The 16,631-nt window shown below is 41.9% G+C and overlaps 1 protein-coding gene across 7 annotated transcripts in view; it reads left to right on the top strand.

The window, feature by feature from the left end:
* The first annotated feature begins 2,114 nt into the window (after positions 1–2,114).
* The window catches only part of LOC118006403 (disabled homolog 2), a 49,373-nt gene continuing 34,856 nt past the window's right edge, over positions 2,115–16,631 (top strand). For 2 of the 7 annotated variants that reach the window (XM_034999040.1, XM_034999038.1), the window contains exon 1: positions 8,319–12,169. In XM_034999040.1, coding sequence (XP_034854931.1) covers positions 12,140–12,169 — 30 coding nt within the window. In that variant the 5' untranslated portion in view covers positions 8,319–12,139. Of the gene's footprint in view, positions 2,554–8,318; positions 12,170–14,545; positions 16,419–16,631 lie in introns of those variants that run through there. The other 5 variants (XM_034999043.1, XM_034999037.1, XM_034999045.1 and 2 more) reach the window with 5 other exon arrangements.

The raw sequence follows: 16,631 nt of genomic DNA, 5'->3' as shown, positions 1-16,631 counted from the left end.
TGTGTGTTTTTTTTTCCTTCCTCACAGGCAGGTTTTGTGCAAGAGAAAGTCATGCAAGGACCATAGTTTTTCAAACATTGCATTGAATTTTCCTCACCTTAATGTGCTAAACATTAATTTCAATTGTGATAAGAAAAGACCGCTTAGGCAGGGTTAATGTCTGGGTGGGATTGGGTGTGATTCTCCAACTGCAATGATGTTCACTTTAGACCTCCTGAAAAGTGAATGACTTCTATGGGACAGGAAACTGTGTTCCATCAGAGATAAAAAGAGTTAAATTTCTTTTCATGCTTTTTTTTTTTTTTTCTTAATGTGAGCAGGACACTGAATTACTGCCAGAAGCAATATCAGCACCCTAGAGATATAGAAACACTCTTCAAATCAGAGTTCTCCGCTGTCGACTCTTAAGATTTCTGTGTAAAATGACAGAGCTGTCTATTTTAAGCTGTATGTGTGAGCCCACTGCTCATAAATGGACTGTTTTCATCAAAGTCTTCCCTTGAAACTCCAGCTCATTGCAGATGAAATCATTTTCTCCCTCTGGCTCCTTAGATATATCCCTTCCATGTGGTAGAGCAAACATATGTTAACATTTCTAGTAACAGTCTTTTGATTAAAAAATAAATAGGTTTGGGTGGTCACTTCTGAGGTGAGAAAATATTACCTATTGAGGTTAAAAGAGAAACCCCCTTTTTTTTCCCCAAATTGCCAATGCCTCTATTTGCCTGAAATGAGCTGTCATTTGTCCAGCTTTTCAGCCTTTGGAAGTGCAACCATCCTTCTGGACTCCTGGGTCTTAGAATTAAAGCAGTATGTCCTAAAATGTACCAGAATTAAAGTTCTCTGCATAAATGTTATAAATACTGTCCTAAGATTAAAGTCTACATACCTCTTATCATTCACAGGAAGTCTTTTTTTTTTTTGATAATAGCAAATTACCTCAGAGGAACATTGAAAACTGTCAGCACCACTGTCCCCACCCCAGCACCCTCAGGTGTGAGGGGATGAGACAGGTGGCAGAAATCGGAGAGGCCAGGAGAGGTGGCACTCTCCATCACAGGGTTGTGCTACTCTGCGCCCCCGGCTCCCAGGCAGTCCCAAGCCTGACCTACTTGAGAGCCACTCACACTGAGCTGCCCCAAATTACACAGCGGCTTTGCAGTTGGGCTAGGCTTAGGACCACAAAATGCATCCTTGGTGTCCCATGAGCCTGATTTGAACCCTCCGTTTCCAGAGGTAAAATGCAAATCTGCTGTGTGTTGCTTACTCAATAAAATCAATAACCCCTTCTCATCCAAGTCATAATTTGGCATGTTCACATTTAGTACACACTGTCTCCAACTTCAAAAAAAAAAATAAATAAAAGGAACATAGACATGCTTTTCGCAAAGTAATTTCAAAATTCTTTAAAAGGGACAGAGTTTCTGGGGATATTGTACAATCGTTCATGATTTTAAAATATGGAGAAAATGAATTCCCAGTTTGTGAAGGTTCACGAAGCTGTGCTATGGAGTGCCTTCTGCTGAGCCCTGCGTGTCAATATGTTCAAATATTTTATTTCTCATGTTGCCTATTTCTCCTAGAGGTGGAGGCAACACTGTGGAAATCAGTGTACCTAGTCGTGTTGTGTGTCTACACAGGGATGTACATACCGGAAGGGAAGTCAGTACATAATCTTTGTACCAGAGGCACGGCTTATTTCGATAGGTTATATAGGGGTGAACGTTTTTGTTTACATCGATTTCAGAGTATTGTTTTCTATCTGTCTATCAGGATTTTATTTCTTCCATAAATACAGTATGTTTTACCTGTACACACACAGAGTTCCCACCAAGTTAAGTGCACCCGCATGAGCAACGCCTGCAAAGGGGCAATCCCACTTTCCCCTGGAGAAACAGCAGATCCGAGCTGGGATCCGTTGCCTCTTGCCAGAAAAGTCAGGAGTGAAGGCAGCCCTTTGTTCCGAGGGCCCCAACGGGTTAGGATGACTTTCGTGTGCCACATCACTGAAGTGGCAATCCGGGGAAGGAATTTGTGAAATGAAGGTCGGGTGGATCCCACCCCTTTCCTGCGGAGTTTCCCTTTCCTGTCCTTATTTGCCCCCTCCCCTGCCCCGCGTCCCCAGCTCGCGGCGGCCGGGGCTCCGACCGGCACCGTCCCTCGTCCCTCCTCCGCGGGGCCGGCGGCCGGGGTGGGGGGAACCCGGCCCTGCGATCGCCCCCCGCTGGCGGGGCTCGCGAGCGAGGGGAGCCGGGCGCTCTGCGTGGCTGCGGCCCGGGTTAATAAACAGTTAAGTTTGGAAGACTCGGCAGACACGTTGAGGGGGAGTTACCAAGCCCAGGCAGCAAAAACATCCCGGCGCATTCCTGGGGAGTCCTCGGCTGCCAGCATCTGATTAGAACCATATCTCGCCGGGAGTGGCCGCGCGGCTCCGAGGCTCCCCGGCTCCCCGGCCGGCGGCTATTTAAGCGCGGCCCGCCGTGTCGGCTGCGCGGCAGCCTGGAGGCTCGGCGGCGGGAAGTCATGCTCGCTTCGCGGAGGCGCTAGCTAGCCGTGAGTCGCTTTCCCGTCCTTCCTCCCCTTGGCTCCATTTTTCGCCATCTCCTCCCCTCTTGGCTTTTTCCCCCTTGGGGTGCAGCGCTGGGACCCGGGCGGGGGGCGCGAATCTTAGAAAGGAGACTGTACTTGGGGAAACCGCGGCTTTGTGGCCTGACATCCGAGGAAGGCTTCCAGGGACTGCATTTACCTCTGGGGTCGGCGGCAGATGTCCAGCTTGTGACATTTCACAAGCGCCTCCCTTTGTGTGTGTGTGTGTGTGCGCGCGCGCGCGCGCACGCTTGTTTAAAAGCTCTGCGGGCGACCCTGGTAGGACGCTGGTGTGGCTGCTGACCGCCTAATTAACTCCTCCAGGGGTGTTTATTTTTGCCGTGTGACAAAGGCTGGGGACCCGGTTTGTGCCCCTGAGAAGCCTTGTTCCTGATGACTGACAACATGTGGCATGAAAATGTGAACTTTGTCTTACACCCGCATTCTTAAAAAAGTATCTGCCCAAGAGACTGAACAAACTTGTCTTAAATCCCTGGAGCGTTTAAAAGGTGTTGGCCTGCTCGCTCTAAACTGGGTGGAAAGATTAAGTGAGAATTCTAGAAAAGGGGGGGAAAAATGAATGGGTTAAAACCATGGAGCCCCAGTCAGCATAGCGGTTTTCATAGCATAGAGCTGACTCTGTTATTCGTCTCTGCTTCCTTTCCTCTTGCTTGACTCAATTCCTAGCCTGGAATTCGGTCCCCCGTCAATGTCAGCAGGGAGCTGTTTGAGTCCAAAGGGAAATTTAACTGGATTAAAAGCACTTAAAGAATCTGGATGTTATCTCCACACCCTTAACCACCCTCCCCCCGCCCCACCTTTTCCTCTTTCTTTTTAGTTTGTGTTTGGAAGGAAGACAGGCACTCTTGTAAAATGAGAAGAGCAGCAATAAGCTTCCAGACACATGGAAAGACTTAAAAATTATGGAGGGGAGACTTCATGAATAGTAAATGTTATTACACTCTAAAGTGACTTAATGAAAAAAATTTCTGGCCCTAATCAGGCAAAGCAGGGGAGTGGGGGAGAAGGAGGTAAGACAGAAGTAACTCAAACAGAAGTAATGGTTGAAGAAAGAAGGCAGCTACAAAAATGCCTTCAAAATGTCTGATAAGGGAGCGCCTGGGTGGCTCAGTTGGTTAAGCGACTGCCTTCGGCTCAGGTCATGATCCTGGAGTCCCAGGATTCCAGGATCGAGTCCCGCATCGGGCTCCCTGCTCGGCAGGGAGTCTGCTTCTCCCTCTGACCCTCCTCCCTCTCATGCTCTCTGTCTCTCATTCTCTCTCTCTCAAATAAATAAATAAAATCTTTAAAAAAATGTCTGATAAGGCTCTCGGAATGGCTTTGATGGGATATAGAATTGATCTTCCTTACAGGCTTGAGGTTAGCTCCCCGCACAGGAGCATCTACTGGCTGTTGGGGAGGGAGGAACTAGCTGGGAATGGGGGAGCATTGCAGCTACCAAATGGCTTATCTCCCGGGTCTATAACAACTCCATGCGTGCTTCTTACACCCACAGTCAGACCATGATTAGGCTGCTTTTCCCCTGGCCTGGTGCCCCTCCCACCCCAGGTTCTGTCTCTCTCTCCTTGAAGGGAAACAGGCCTCAATGACACCGTAGGAAAGTTTATTGTCTTGAGAATTCAGAAGCATTTGGGACTGAGCTCTCTTTAACCTTTGGGGGAAGGACCTTTTCGGTGCCACCCTTCATACAACACGGAGTGTGCGATGTGGACAGTCTGCTGGAGAAAGCACGGAGGAGCTCTAGTAGCCTTTTCCAATGTGTATTTCCGGGACTGATTACTTCTAAATTCCTCATCAGTCTGCCCCTGAGGCAGACTGGATTCTTTTCCCTGTTGGTGAATAACTTAACTTCCCCTTTCCCTGCCCACTCTTTGCTCTGTCCCTTCTTATCCAAACAACTGCCCTGGAAACCAGTTCTTCTTTAAGCTATACCCTCCTACACATTTTTACTGGATGACCAGAACCAATTGATCTTAGTGGAATGTCCTCCGCCTTTGAATCATGACACCTATCTTTTTTTTTTTTTTTAATTTTGTTTATTCATTTGAGATACAGAGAGAGAGAGAGCATGAGCAGGGAGAGAGGAAGAGGGAGAGGGAGAAGCAGGATCGATCCCAGGACCCTGGGATCATGACCTGAGCCGAAGGCAGACGCTTAACCGACTGAGCCACCCAGGCTCCCCCATGACACCTATCTTGTTGGCATTCTGGTTTTGGACACAATTGGATCTTTACCTGAGGATGCTAGGAGAGGGAAGGGAGCCGTGCATGGCACTTGTTAAAAGCCTTATCTAATCTTTTGAGGGAAAGTCTGCATTTCCACTCAAGACTTTTGACAGTTTTAGATTCAACTAAAAGTCCAAATTCCTGTGCATTAGGTTTTTCTCTTGTCTTACTCAAAAGGTTGACTGGATCTTAGTCACCTTGTTTGGATTGAGGGAATTTCTTTTAAGACACTTGTTGGCATGAAGGTGGTACAGGGACTTCTAGAAACTTCTGACCAGATGGTTGGAGGTGATATTTATTGGCCTGCTTGGCCATGCCTCAATTATCTGAAGATTGAGAGAGCAGGAAGACATATCCCTTGCTGGGTGTCTCCTGGCCAGCAGGAGGCTTTGTGGATACATGGGCTCTCGGTGGCACAGCAAGTATATGCTGCTTCATTTCTAGTTCTACGGTGAGCCTAAGCTTGCTACCATTGATATTTTTTATCTGAATGGTTTTGAAGGCATCATGTGTTTCTGTCCCTCAATCTTTCCTGCCTTGGAGATTTAATTGATGCTTTTCTCAAAGACAAGTGAAGATGCTGAAACGCTCGAGCAGGCTGCTGAAGACTGAGCTCTCCCATGTGTCCACTTGCCCTCATGGGCATCCGAACATGCCTCCCCCCCATGGAAAGGCTTGAGAGCAGATTGGCGGGGGAGTGTCCCTTAACAGACCGAACACGTCAGGTTTTCTGTCCTCCTCAAGGAATCAAAACGAGACATACACTGGCAATAAGAAACACCTGAGTAATAGGGTGTGGCATTTTAAAATTCTCCCCGGTGCTGCGTGTACTTCTAAAGTTGAAGCCATGCCACTGAATTGCACAGAGGTGGGCCAAAGTCCCCTCTAGGTGAGCTAGCTGCGACAGCAGTTCGCTGTGCTTCACAGACACCTCACTCACGGTAACGTAGCCTGACTGCATCGTGTGAATCAGAGAGGGGGCCATCAGTCTCCTCTTCTACAAAAACCATGCTTATTTTTGATGAAGGGAACAGGTGATGCCGAGGATGGACACAAAGGGCTAGAATTCATGCCAGTTCCTGCCTCCCACCTGGGACAACCAGGTAGTGGGGTGAGTCCTACCGCCTTGACTCAAATCCCAGCTAGACCACTGTTGCTTACGTGACCTCGGGCAAATTGCGTAACCCCTCTGTTCTTAAGCTTCCTTATCTGGAGAGAATAAGAGTACCTAGCCCAAGTTTGTTGGGGAGATTGTTAATCTAATATGCTTAGAATACTCTGTTCTCTCTGACCTAGAAATGTAGGTGTTTTGTTTTATTTTTGCCCCCTGAACAACTGAATTATGTGTCTTTGTGAAAACTGAAGGCAGAGTTGAGAATTTCTTCATCAAAATTGGGCACTGCTCATCTACCTGAAAACTGCTAATCATTCAAGCACTTAGTATTAACAACGCCAGGGTGTTTGCTGTGCTCACGCTAGAACAGACAAGGAGTTACTCTGTGTTCTCCTCCTGGAAGCCTGTAGTTTGCTTTGGTCAAGCTGACCTCCTCTGGTCTCACTGAAGTCTCCACCCCCTCTCCTCCGCTCTACGGAGTGGGAGCCATTCTTCCCCAAGTCAGCATTATAGTAGAAGGAAGTGGGAAAGGAGGGACCACCCATACTAAACTGAGTGACTGGGCTAGAAATAAAGTCTTCCAAGTGCGTGCGGCCCCGTCCTATGCTTGCCCACGTAGCTGGGCAGGTTGCCATGGTTACTCCCCTTCCCGCATCCTTCTACACTGGAAGGAAGCCTGCCACTCTAGAGTGAGCAAAATCTGAACAAATTGCTTCCTGATCTAAAAATGGAAGTTACTTTTTTATTGAGATAGAATCTCCTGTCTACCTACCTCATCCTTTTCCTCTTCTCAACTTATTTTAATCTTAACACTCAATTGTCTAACTCTTGCTATTTCTTAGAACATGAAGGCTTATGAAATTTCAGGAACACAGAAGCTATTACCTCAATATTAAAGAAGCCTGGCAGCTTTTCTCTGCTACTGTAACTTATACGAGCTAGCTAGAGGCAAGTGACCTTTAACTGCCTTAAACCAGTAAGAAATCTGAGTGAACCCAGCAGGCTGAGTGTTCAGCTGTAAGGAAGTTACCAGAATGTATGGTGATTAACATAACAATAAAAAATTTAAAAAAAAAAGAATGCAGGAGGGCTGTCACTTAAATTTTCAGGTAACCACAGAGTAAGGGAGCAGGTAGAATAGAACAATCCTGGAAAAGTGAGATTTAAAACACTGTTCAGGGGCGCCTGGGTGGCGTCTGCCTTCAGCTCAGGTCATGATCCCAGAGTCTTGGGATGGAGCCCCGCATTGGGGTCCCTTGCTTCTCCCTCTCCCCCTTCCCCTGCTTGTGTTTCCTCTCTCGCTGTGTCTCTCTCTGTCAAATAAATAAATAAAATCTTTAAAAAAAAATACTGTTCCACCTGGAATAAATTTGGGGGAGGGATATGTGGTTTCACATTTTCTCTGGGTAAAAAGCTACCCTATTTCTCCCTGATGCACAGTGTTTCTCTGAAATAGACTGAAATCTTTATGTGACAGACGAAACACATAAGCTCTCATTTCACAATCAAATTCATTCAGTCTTTCAAGACTGGACACTTAGTTACTTTCAGGTGTATTTCACAGCTAGAGAGAATTCATCTAAAATAGTGGTTCTCAGAGTGTGGTCCCCAGACTAGCAACACTGGCATCATCTGGGAACTTGTTAGAAATGCAAATTCTTGGTCCCCATCTTAGATCCACTGAGCCAAACTCCAGCAGTGGGGCTCATCCAGCTGTATTTCAACAAGCCCGCCACATGATCTAAGAGTAGCTTTCACAATTCATTTGTTTTATAATTCAGTTGTTCAGTGGAAAGCATAACAAAATACGTACGTTCCTACAGTCATGGAAATAATAAAGCAAAGCATTTAAACATAGCTCAGTTTAACTGGATCTTAGGATGCAAAAGATGAAAAAGCACAGACCTTGACATTTTTCCTACTATCTCAAGTATTGTTTTCTTGATCCAAGGAAAACCGATATACTCCTTATTTTGTATTATCACCTTACTTCCAAATCCTTTCTCCTCTTTTGGGTTTTTTAAGAGCTTAATTAATCTCCATTTATTAGGAGACTGTCCCAGTTACTTCTTTTAAAAAAGATTCTAGTAAACTAGAACCCATGAACCAGATGGTTTTCTCTAACCTATAAAACTTTTTATTTTGTTTTTCATGCAATGCCCAGAGTGCAGTTGAAGCCTTCTCCTTATTGGTAAATGAATCTACTACACTTGGTTCTTATAGAGCTTTATGGTTTATAAAGTACCATTCCATTCTCCCATTTATCTTTCACTTTAAATAACTGAAGATGGAAAAATATCTCCATTTTTTAGCTCAAACATGATCATTACATATCAGCTTGCCCAAGGTCATGTCATTAGATGGGAGAGCCAGGATTCAAGCATGAATCTTTATGATTTGAATCTTGGTGTTTATCTGAGTATTTAGTAAGTACCTATTATGTGGATTATGTAGCTAGCCTGGCAATGGAAGAACGCCTAGTGAGTGGAATCTAGAAGAAAGTCTACATCACGTGAAACAAAGAATGTAGACTCTGGACCTGCATTGGGATGACAGCTCTGCCATTTCTTAGGCATGCTGCTCAATGTCCCTGACCCTTAATTGCCTCACACACCTTGCAAAATATTCCCAAGAATGGCTGATGTTAATCAGAGACTGATGTTTAGCAGAGATCACACCTTAGACTGAAAAATACAAGGGTGTGATCCAGAATTAGAGAATTGGAATTCTGGTTTCGAGGAGGTGACATAGGTTAGTGGTTAAGAGCTTAGACTCTTACCTGCAAATGACTGTGTCCACAACTCACTTTGCCATTTAAGACAAGAGATACCGTGTCTGAGCTTCATTTTCTCCATCAGTAAAATGAGTTGCCTCCAAGTTAAAGTTAAGGGTGAAACCATAAAAAAATGCTTTCTCTTTCTCAGAGCTGCTCCTTCAGAAATGCACCTGCTTTAGAACTACAATTCTCAATGTAACAATTAGTCTGATATTTGGAAAAGGCTCTTGCTTTAATTGTTTGTGAGCTTTCAGCAAGCTGAAATCTAGAGAGGAACACATTTCAGCTGAAAAATTAGAAGACCTTCTTTCTTGCACACCTTGAAACTATTAAATGTGAGGGTCAAGCAGGAGAATGTGGCAATGCTTCATAAACCAGTACAGGCCCACAAATATTAACTCTTAAAGTACCACTTAAATCTCGTCTGGGCAGGACAATTCAGTCCTCCTAAGATCTAGAGTTAATCCCTACTCAAAGAACTGGAAAGTGATGAAAGCTTCACTAAATGTGTCCATATTGGATATAGCTGCCCTCCTTGTTCTAAACATTTCACACAATTGACCTCACTTATTTTCCATATTTTAAGTGTCCTATTAGGGGTCCAAACCTGTTTTGATCTTCTATGATATGCAATGCAGATGCTAAAGCGCTTTCCATTATCATTTAGTTGTCATATGCTCCAACACCTGTCAGAGGGCTAGCAAGGTTATAAGAAGAATGCTGAGCCAGTCTGGCTTTGGGGCACAATGTTAATCCAGATGGGAAACATACAACTGACCTCTAGATCAGAGGATCAGAAGTGGGAATGGTATGCTTCTGAGTAGTTGCTCAAATATTTGTCCTTTAAAAGAAAGTCTCAGCTGTGCTTTAATTACATTAACACTGGGTGGTAGTGGTGGTATTTTTTGTTTTTGTGTTTGGGTTTTTTTCTTTTAAACCTTTGCTTCTAAAGGTAAACATCGTAAGTGCAATCCCACTTTTGAAGTAGAAAACAAATATATAACTGATCCAATAGGTTCTTCCATCCACAGCTGGTTGATAATAAGGAGATTTAATATTGATTTCTGCTTGGACCAAGGTTCAGCTATAACTGAAGCTTTTCAGAAACATCATATTGGCAATTGACAAACAACTGAAAAGCTGATTTTATTCAATGTTGAAGCTGTCTTTGGAAGGGTCTCTTGTTACATAGATGCTTGTTTAACTGCCTGTTAACTTGTTCTTTGGGATTTCTGATTTATTCAGCTTGTCTAAAATTCTCAATGACGAAAGTTGGCTGTAATGGAAAGTTGGATGATAATATTGACCTGGCACCTGCTAGCAGGCACGTAAATGCCAACCATCACTGCCTATAAGAAATTTAGAGAAAATGGCATCTACTCAACTAACATAAGGTTTTATTATAATGAAGTGGTGTGGGTAGGGTCCAGAAAAGGACACCAGTGTGATAATGGACTTAGCTTTTAAAAGACTGGTGGAAGTCAGATAGAAGAAAAATGCATCCTTAGGCAGAAACATATAAGCAAATTATGCAGGTGCACGTGCAAAGATACAGACTGGCCAGTTTGACCAAGAGAAAGTACAGATGGCAGAGAGGGAAGACACGGATTTGGAAAGGAGAGATGGATTGCCCTGAGACTTGAATATAAGGACAAGAACTTTAATCTGTATTTGTTATGCAGTAGATCTCTTTGTTAAATCAGGAAAACAAAATTCTGACTCAGATAAATTCTCCTAGCTCTATTGGCAGGATGAATTTGAGCAGAGACCGTTTAACAGTTGAAGAAAAACCTGTATTCCATGACAAATCAGCAACGTAGAGAAAAGATTTGCCTAAGCCAATATTACAGAGCAAATGGAAAATATGTGTTACCCCTAATGCTGTAAGTGCACTACTCTTTACCAAACTATGTGGGTATCAAAAAGTAGGACCTGACCTCAAAATTTCATTGAGCTGGGGAAAGAGTTCTATATGAATCAGAGGGCAACAATAGGTCGTGGCAAGAGTAGAAAAATGGTAGGCTGGTGAGAGGTCAGTGAAGACTCCCCTAAGGCAACACACCTTGAGTGGACTTTGAATGACGGGAAGGAATTCACGTAGGCGAAAGCAGTAAGTATTACAGCCTAGGGTCGCGACACAAGAAGGCACAGTGTGTGTGTGTGTGTGTGTCCAGGGCAAATGGAAAAGATTAGCCTCTCTAGGGAAAGGGTTTCTCTCTCTCTCTCTCTCTCTAAATATACATAGATAGGCAGATAGATAGATAGATAGATAGATAGATAGATAGATAGATAGATAGACCTGATTAATATAAAATCAGGAAGGCCATCAAGTCTGATAGGGCACTCCCACAAGAATTCAACCATAGAAGTAGGTCAGTTACAACTAGTTTCTTACAACTCAGATTCTCATTGGACCTTTTTGAAAAGGTGAAGGAAAAATTCTCCCACAAAGTTTCTTTACTTCAAGTATTCTAAATATCTTAAAAAGTACTTATGTTATGTGTACAGAAAATACCAAAATAACACTGTAATATGAGTTGGTGAATCATGAAGGACAAGATACATGATACAAGAAAGTATCACTTTTTTGAAAACAGGAACTTGGGGTGGCGATGAGGCAAGATTAGGGAGGAATACTAAAAATAATTTTTAAAAATTTTTGGTGGAGAGAGAGGTGTGGACATAAAGGATAGTTCTAGAAAATAGAGGGTCACAGGTTTGCCAGATTCGGTAGACATGTGAACAGTCTATGATAAAATCTTAGTTTTATGCTAAACTACAGACAGTACTGTTATTGATCTTTTAGACATATCCATGTACCAAAAACATTCTGTAGTTCTGTTTCCAGATAGCATATAGAGATACAAATGTGCAGCTTTGTAACAATGGAGGCAACCCTGTTCTGTTTTAGGATCTGGACTCTTTATACTTCATGCAGCCAACACTTGTTTAAAGGCTTCCTATTTGCAGTGATAATAAAGTCCAATTTTTTAAAGACTGACATTAACCAGGTGCTATTGGATACTCCCTTTCTAATGCTCTTGTAAGTAGGCCATGTCACTTAAATACCAATGCCATCTTGGGGAGTGGCCCTGGTTACATTTTCATAATATTGCTTCATTAAAATCTGTGATTCAGTAGTTTTGCCTGATCTGAAAGTGGCACCATTGTACTCAGAAGATCTGATAAGTAAGAGTGCCACAGAACGTGTTTGGTTCTAGAATACCGAGGTTCATGTCATCTCTGAATTGCTTGCCCTTCTGAAGCGATAAAACTGCGAACGCCAAGTGAGCATAGCATTTCTTTCTGGTGTTTATGATATAACGTTGATTCAGAAATTTGGAAAACTTTTCAGGAATCATCATTGACGTTCTTTAATAACCGAATGTATCACAAGATGCTCTTCCAGATCGTACTATGGTTATAGAAGACTCCCAAACATTGAACGTAAATATCCTTCATCTAATTAGTGATTTAAGTAAATGTCATAATTTTAAAACTGTCTGTTGAAGAGGGTAATTAAGGCCTTAAGACAAAATTTGCATCTTTTCATGGTTGATAAAAATAAGAAAGCAATTAATATAGGATTCCTTGAAGTAGTACTAATTTTGCTCTTATTAAACATTATTAATGGCAATGAGGCTTTCTACCCTAATCAGAAACATTTCCTCTAAACAACTTCGCACCGATTGTGACTATTACGTGCTTGTTCTCTCTCCCCTGCCTGTGTCATAAGCCCCTTGAGAACAGAGGCCATCTCTTTCTGCACTGTATATATAGCATAGCACGGCACTTGGCACACCGTAGGTGTTCAAGAACCAGTAACCAGATGGCCCAGTGAATGAGTGACAAGCTGCTCTCGTTTGCAACATTGACTGTAATTTATTATAGAGTGGGCAAAATGGGAAGCTTCAGTTCACCTTATCATCCATTGATATAAGTAAAACAGTTGTGAGTCCTTTTTTTTAAGGTTATTTATAATCAGTAACACCCATATGTTCCTCTAGTTTATATCTGCTCAGGGCCTGAGAAAGGCAGGCAAGCTGTTACTGAAACTCTCCAGATGGTGTGGTCTTTTCAAGTCCTTGGGTTAACTTCTACCAATGGAGTATTCATCATAGCTCATACATCGATCTAACCCGATGGGTATAATCACCTGGCTAGTAATTATCGTAGTGGTGGATAGTTTTCAACCTGATACTTCACCCAAGGACAGCTTCTTATTCTCCTTCTCTTTCTTTTTTTTAAAGTTGCCACTAAACTGTTTCCTTAAAAAAAACTAATAAAAATGGAAGAAATAAATGAAAACTTCGGCTCAAGCACTGGATAATTAAGGTTATCCCTTTGACTTAACACAATTTCTGCCAAAATCAAAAGAAACCTGGTTTTTTTTTAATTAGCATAATGCCACTGTAATATGGGTAAGGATGTGATATCCATTAGGCTTTTTAAATGCCTAAATTGGGTTGCCAATTCATTAGTGTTCCACAGACCCCATTGGGTCCAAGGAAAACAGCCTAAAAACCAACAACAGACCATACACTGACCAAGTTTTAAAAAACCAGCATTAAAGATTTTTTTCGAATCCTAGTGACCATTTGATCTAAACTTACTGTTCATTTTTTAATATATCAGGAGTTTTTCTCAATAACTTTGGAGAGGCAAGTATCAATGAATGATGAATGATGTCCAAGTCAATAGTTCAAAGTTTACAGTGAGCAGCATTCTATATGTTTTAGACGTGTGCGTGTTCACTTTGTGAGTTCTCTTAGCTTTTGAGTTTAATTTCACATGACTGAATTCTAAAGCACCCTCATGATTCTATCTCTAGCCCAAGGTAGACTGTAGATTTACCTACATTTTAAATATTGCTATCTGGCAAATTAGCTTGTCTCTAAGGAACTTAATTTAAAAAATGCAGAAAGGCACATGTCACCCTAATATCACTATTCTAAATGCATAAAAAGCAGAAATCTCTCCCCCTGCTCGTTCCCTTCTTAACCAGCATTTCCTTGGTACTGACCTTCCTAGTCTTTCAAGTTATATGGAGAACGTATATAAAATGGGGAAATGCTATATATCTTGCTTCAAACAAGGAGCTATAATGATGTGGACTATTTTAGTCGGTAGCTGCCTTTTATAAAGGATATTCCTTTAGGTGGTCATATTTCAAAATACCAATTCACTTACATCAGCTTTTAGAAAACTCACATTATGGAAATTCTGTGTTTAGGGTAAAATGGATCTTAGAATGAAGGTTATAAGACATAATGGCCTTTGATTTTTTTTTTTTAAGCCACCTTTGGAACACTTGGTTTTTTGAAGTTTGAGGGTCACCGGGCATCATAGTTTCACAAGATTAGATAACCTTGGATCTGACATTTGAGATTGTTAGACCTTAACCTTTCAATTAAAAGGCTTTGTTTCCAAAAGATTAGCCAAGTATTTAAATGAAAAACCCAGCAGTGTTGAATCACTCCCAGTGGCAAGTTCATGCAATGATCATACTACAAAGCGATGTGACTCTTTGATGCCATGGTCCATACCCAGATTTGTCACCACCCCAGCCTCCACACCATTGCTCAAAACCTCAAAGTCTGCCCAGTACCGTCTAGACAAAATGTACCTCTGAAAATTCACTCTAATCCAGTTTGACCCAACTTTCCACCTTTTCCCCTCGTATCACCCAGCAAGGTCCTGTATTCTAGCCAAGCTGACATAAATATCCTTTACTCACTGCTATCAATTCCTCTTTCCTGAAAGTGTTTTCTGGCTAATTCACATTCGTCCAATCTGAAGAACTGAGTTATTTCTCTCTTTTTGCTTGTATAATTCTTTAAAAAGGAGTTAAGAGCGTATGTATTAGACCTGTGGGATTTTTAGTGGGTTGGTTGACTTTTGTACTTCACCTTCTCTCCCGTCAGGTAGGGATGATGATACTTCCCCCAGAGAATTAAATGAGAGAGGTTTAGCATCATACATCACACATCACACCTGGCATATAATAAACATCCAATAAATTTAACTCATAAAAATATGGTATTCCTTCTGTGTTCCTAAGAAACCTGTTTAAGCCATCACCAACCCTGTACTTTCAATCCACTCTGCTCTCTTTTTATCCAGGACATATATCACCTTCTGAAAGACTGTAATCCCTTTATGTGTTTCCCTGCTAGAGGGCAAACCCTACATAGGAATAGATCTTTATTTTGCTCACTGACAAGCTCTAGAAGAGTGCCTGGCACATGCTAGGGACATAGATTTGTTACATGAATTAGCTTGCATTCGGGGGTAAACTTCATTTTCAATCTCTAAATTACAGTGGTTTTGAACAGAGATTAATCACCAAACCCCATATGCTCTGAATAAAATAAGAAGAAGAAGGAGAAGAAATTTTCAAAAAAGCTGTCAGTATTCAAAAGCCTTCTTAATCTTCTAATAGCATGATTTCAGGGCAAAATCTAGGGTAGCCAATGACTTCCCCTTTGTGTAGTCACTCTGGCTAGGCACGGTGTGAGATAGATGACAGGCTTTTCAGAGTCAAAAGGAAAGGCATTTGTTTTTACCTTTTTAAAAAAGGGACTTTCTTAGATGAAGGTGCAAATGTAGAATGGAACTTAGGGAAGGGAACCTCAACACTGAAGAGATTGACCCTCAGAAATTTCAATCGCATCCACTTCTGATAGCCCTAAAAGTAGAACTTTACTTATGTTAGTGGGACTAAGAAAATTTAGTCCCTTGGTGTTGTTTCTCTTACTATTTTCTTTGGTGGATTCATTATCTGCATGTTTCTATAGTTCGTTAACGAGTGCATCCTAGTTTAAAAAACAAAACAAAAACGTTACAACTATAAACATTCCTAATTTCAGACTTTGCTGCACTAGAAGGCATCTGTGGGGTGTAGAAGGGCTTGATCATTAGTTTTTTTGAGGATTTGTTTTAACCTCCTTGTCTACAATATTGAGTCTTTTTAATAAAGATTGGATTAGGAACTTAATAGTGGCTTTCAAAGAAGACTTGTCTTTGCACAGGGCTATAGAGTTCAGCTGAGGAAATGAATGATCTAATTACATTCTCTGATGCTAAAAATGCCTACTATTCTAAGACCAGAAAATAGCAGATGCCACCATGAATCTGTCCAAAGCTTCTAGGACCGGCTTGAGTTACATTTATTTAATGACTATAATAGGGATAATAAAGAGAGGCTACACATGGAGCACCAATCTAATCACTTATATCCATCCCACGGTTGCCGTAGTATTTAAGTGTCAATTACTTAGCAGGCACAGAATTTTGCAACAGGTCATTACTAGTTCAGAGACTAGACGAGATTGCTCTAAAAGCTAATGGAACATGTTGCTTAAATACTACATTTCTTATGAACCAGGGAAACTTCCTTTACAGTGAGTCATTGATGTTGACATTCCTGTGTAGGCTAACCAGAAGCCTTTTTGTAGTTCAATAAAAATAGGAATATCTCATAATGGACTGGGAGGTCTCGGTGAAAGCCCAGCAAAGTGGCGTGTGATAAGCAATCGTTGCTGCTAGTTCATCTTATGCTAGAACTATAGACGCAAGTAGCACGCCCATGTTTTATCATCTTAAAAAATGCCAAATACAGATGGTGTGCATTTAAGAGGCCTGGGAGAAGGAAGAATTCTCATTCCATCTGCTCATTCTGGGAAAGTCTCCTGTGGTAAGTCAGATTTTTGTGTGTTTTTTTTTTACCAACTTCTTGCTTTAAAAAAAAGGTTTAAAGGATCCTTGGGTCTCTGAGTGCTAGGCAGGTATATGAGTAATAACTTAATGCAAAGGAAAAACACTTGACACAATGTCTAGTCAAAGCTCTGATAAATTGAAAACAGAATATACTTCAGAAGTTTTTAGCATAACTATTAGATAGTAGTAA

Source organism: Mirounga leonina, unplaced genomic scaffold (genome assembly GCF_011800145.1).
Source record: "Mirounga leonina isolate KUSES-001 unplaced genomic scaffold, KU_Mleo_1.0 Mir_96, whole genome shotgun sequence".
In the NCBI taxonomy this organism is placed as follows: Eukaryota; Metazoa; Chordata; class Mammalia; order Carnivora; family Phocidae; genus Mirounga; species Mirounga leonina.
The sequence above is the reverse complement of the archived record's forward strand: the minus strand, read 5'-3'. Positions and strand labels throughout refer to the sequence as shown.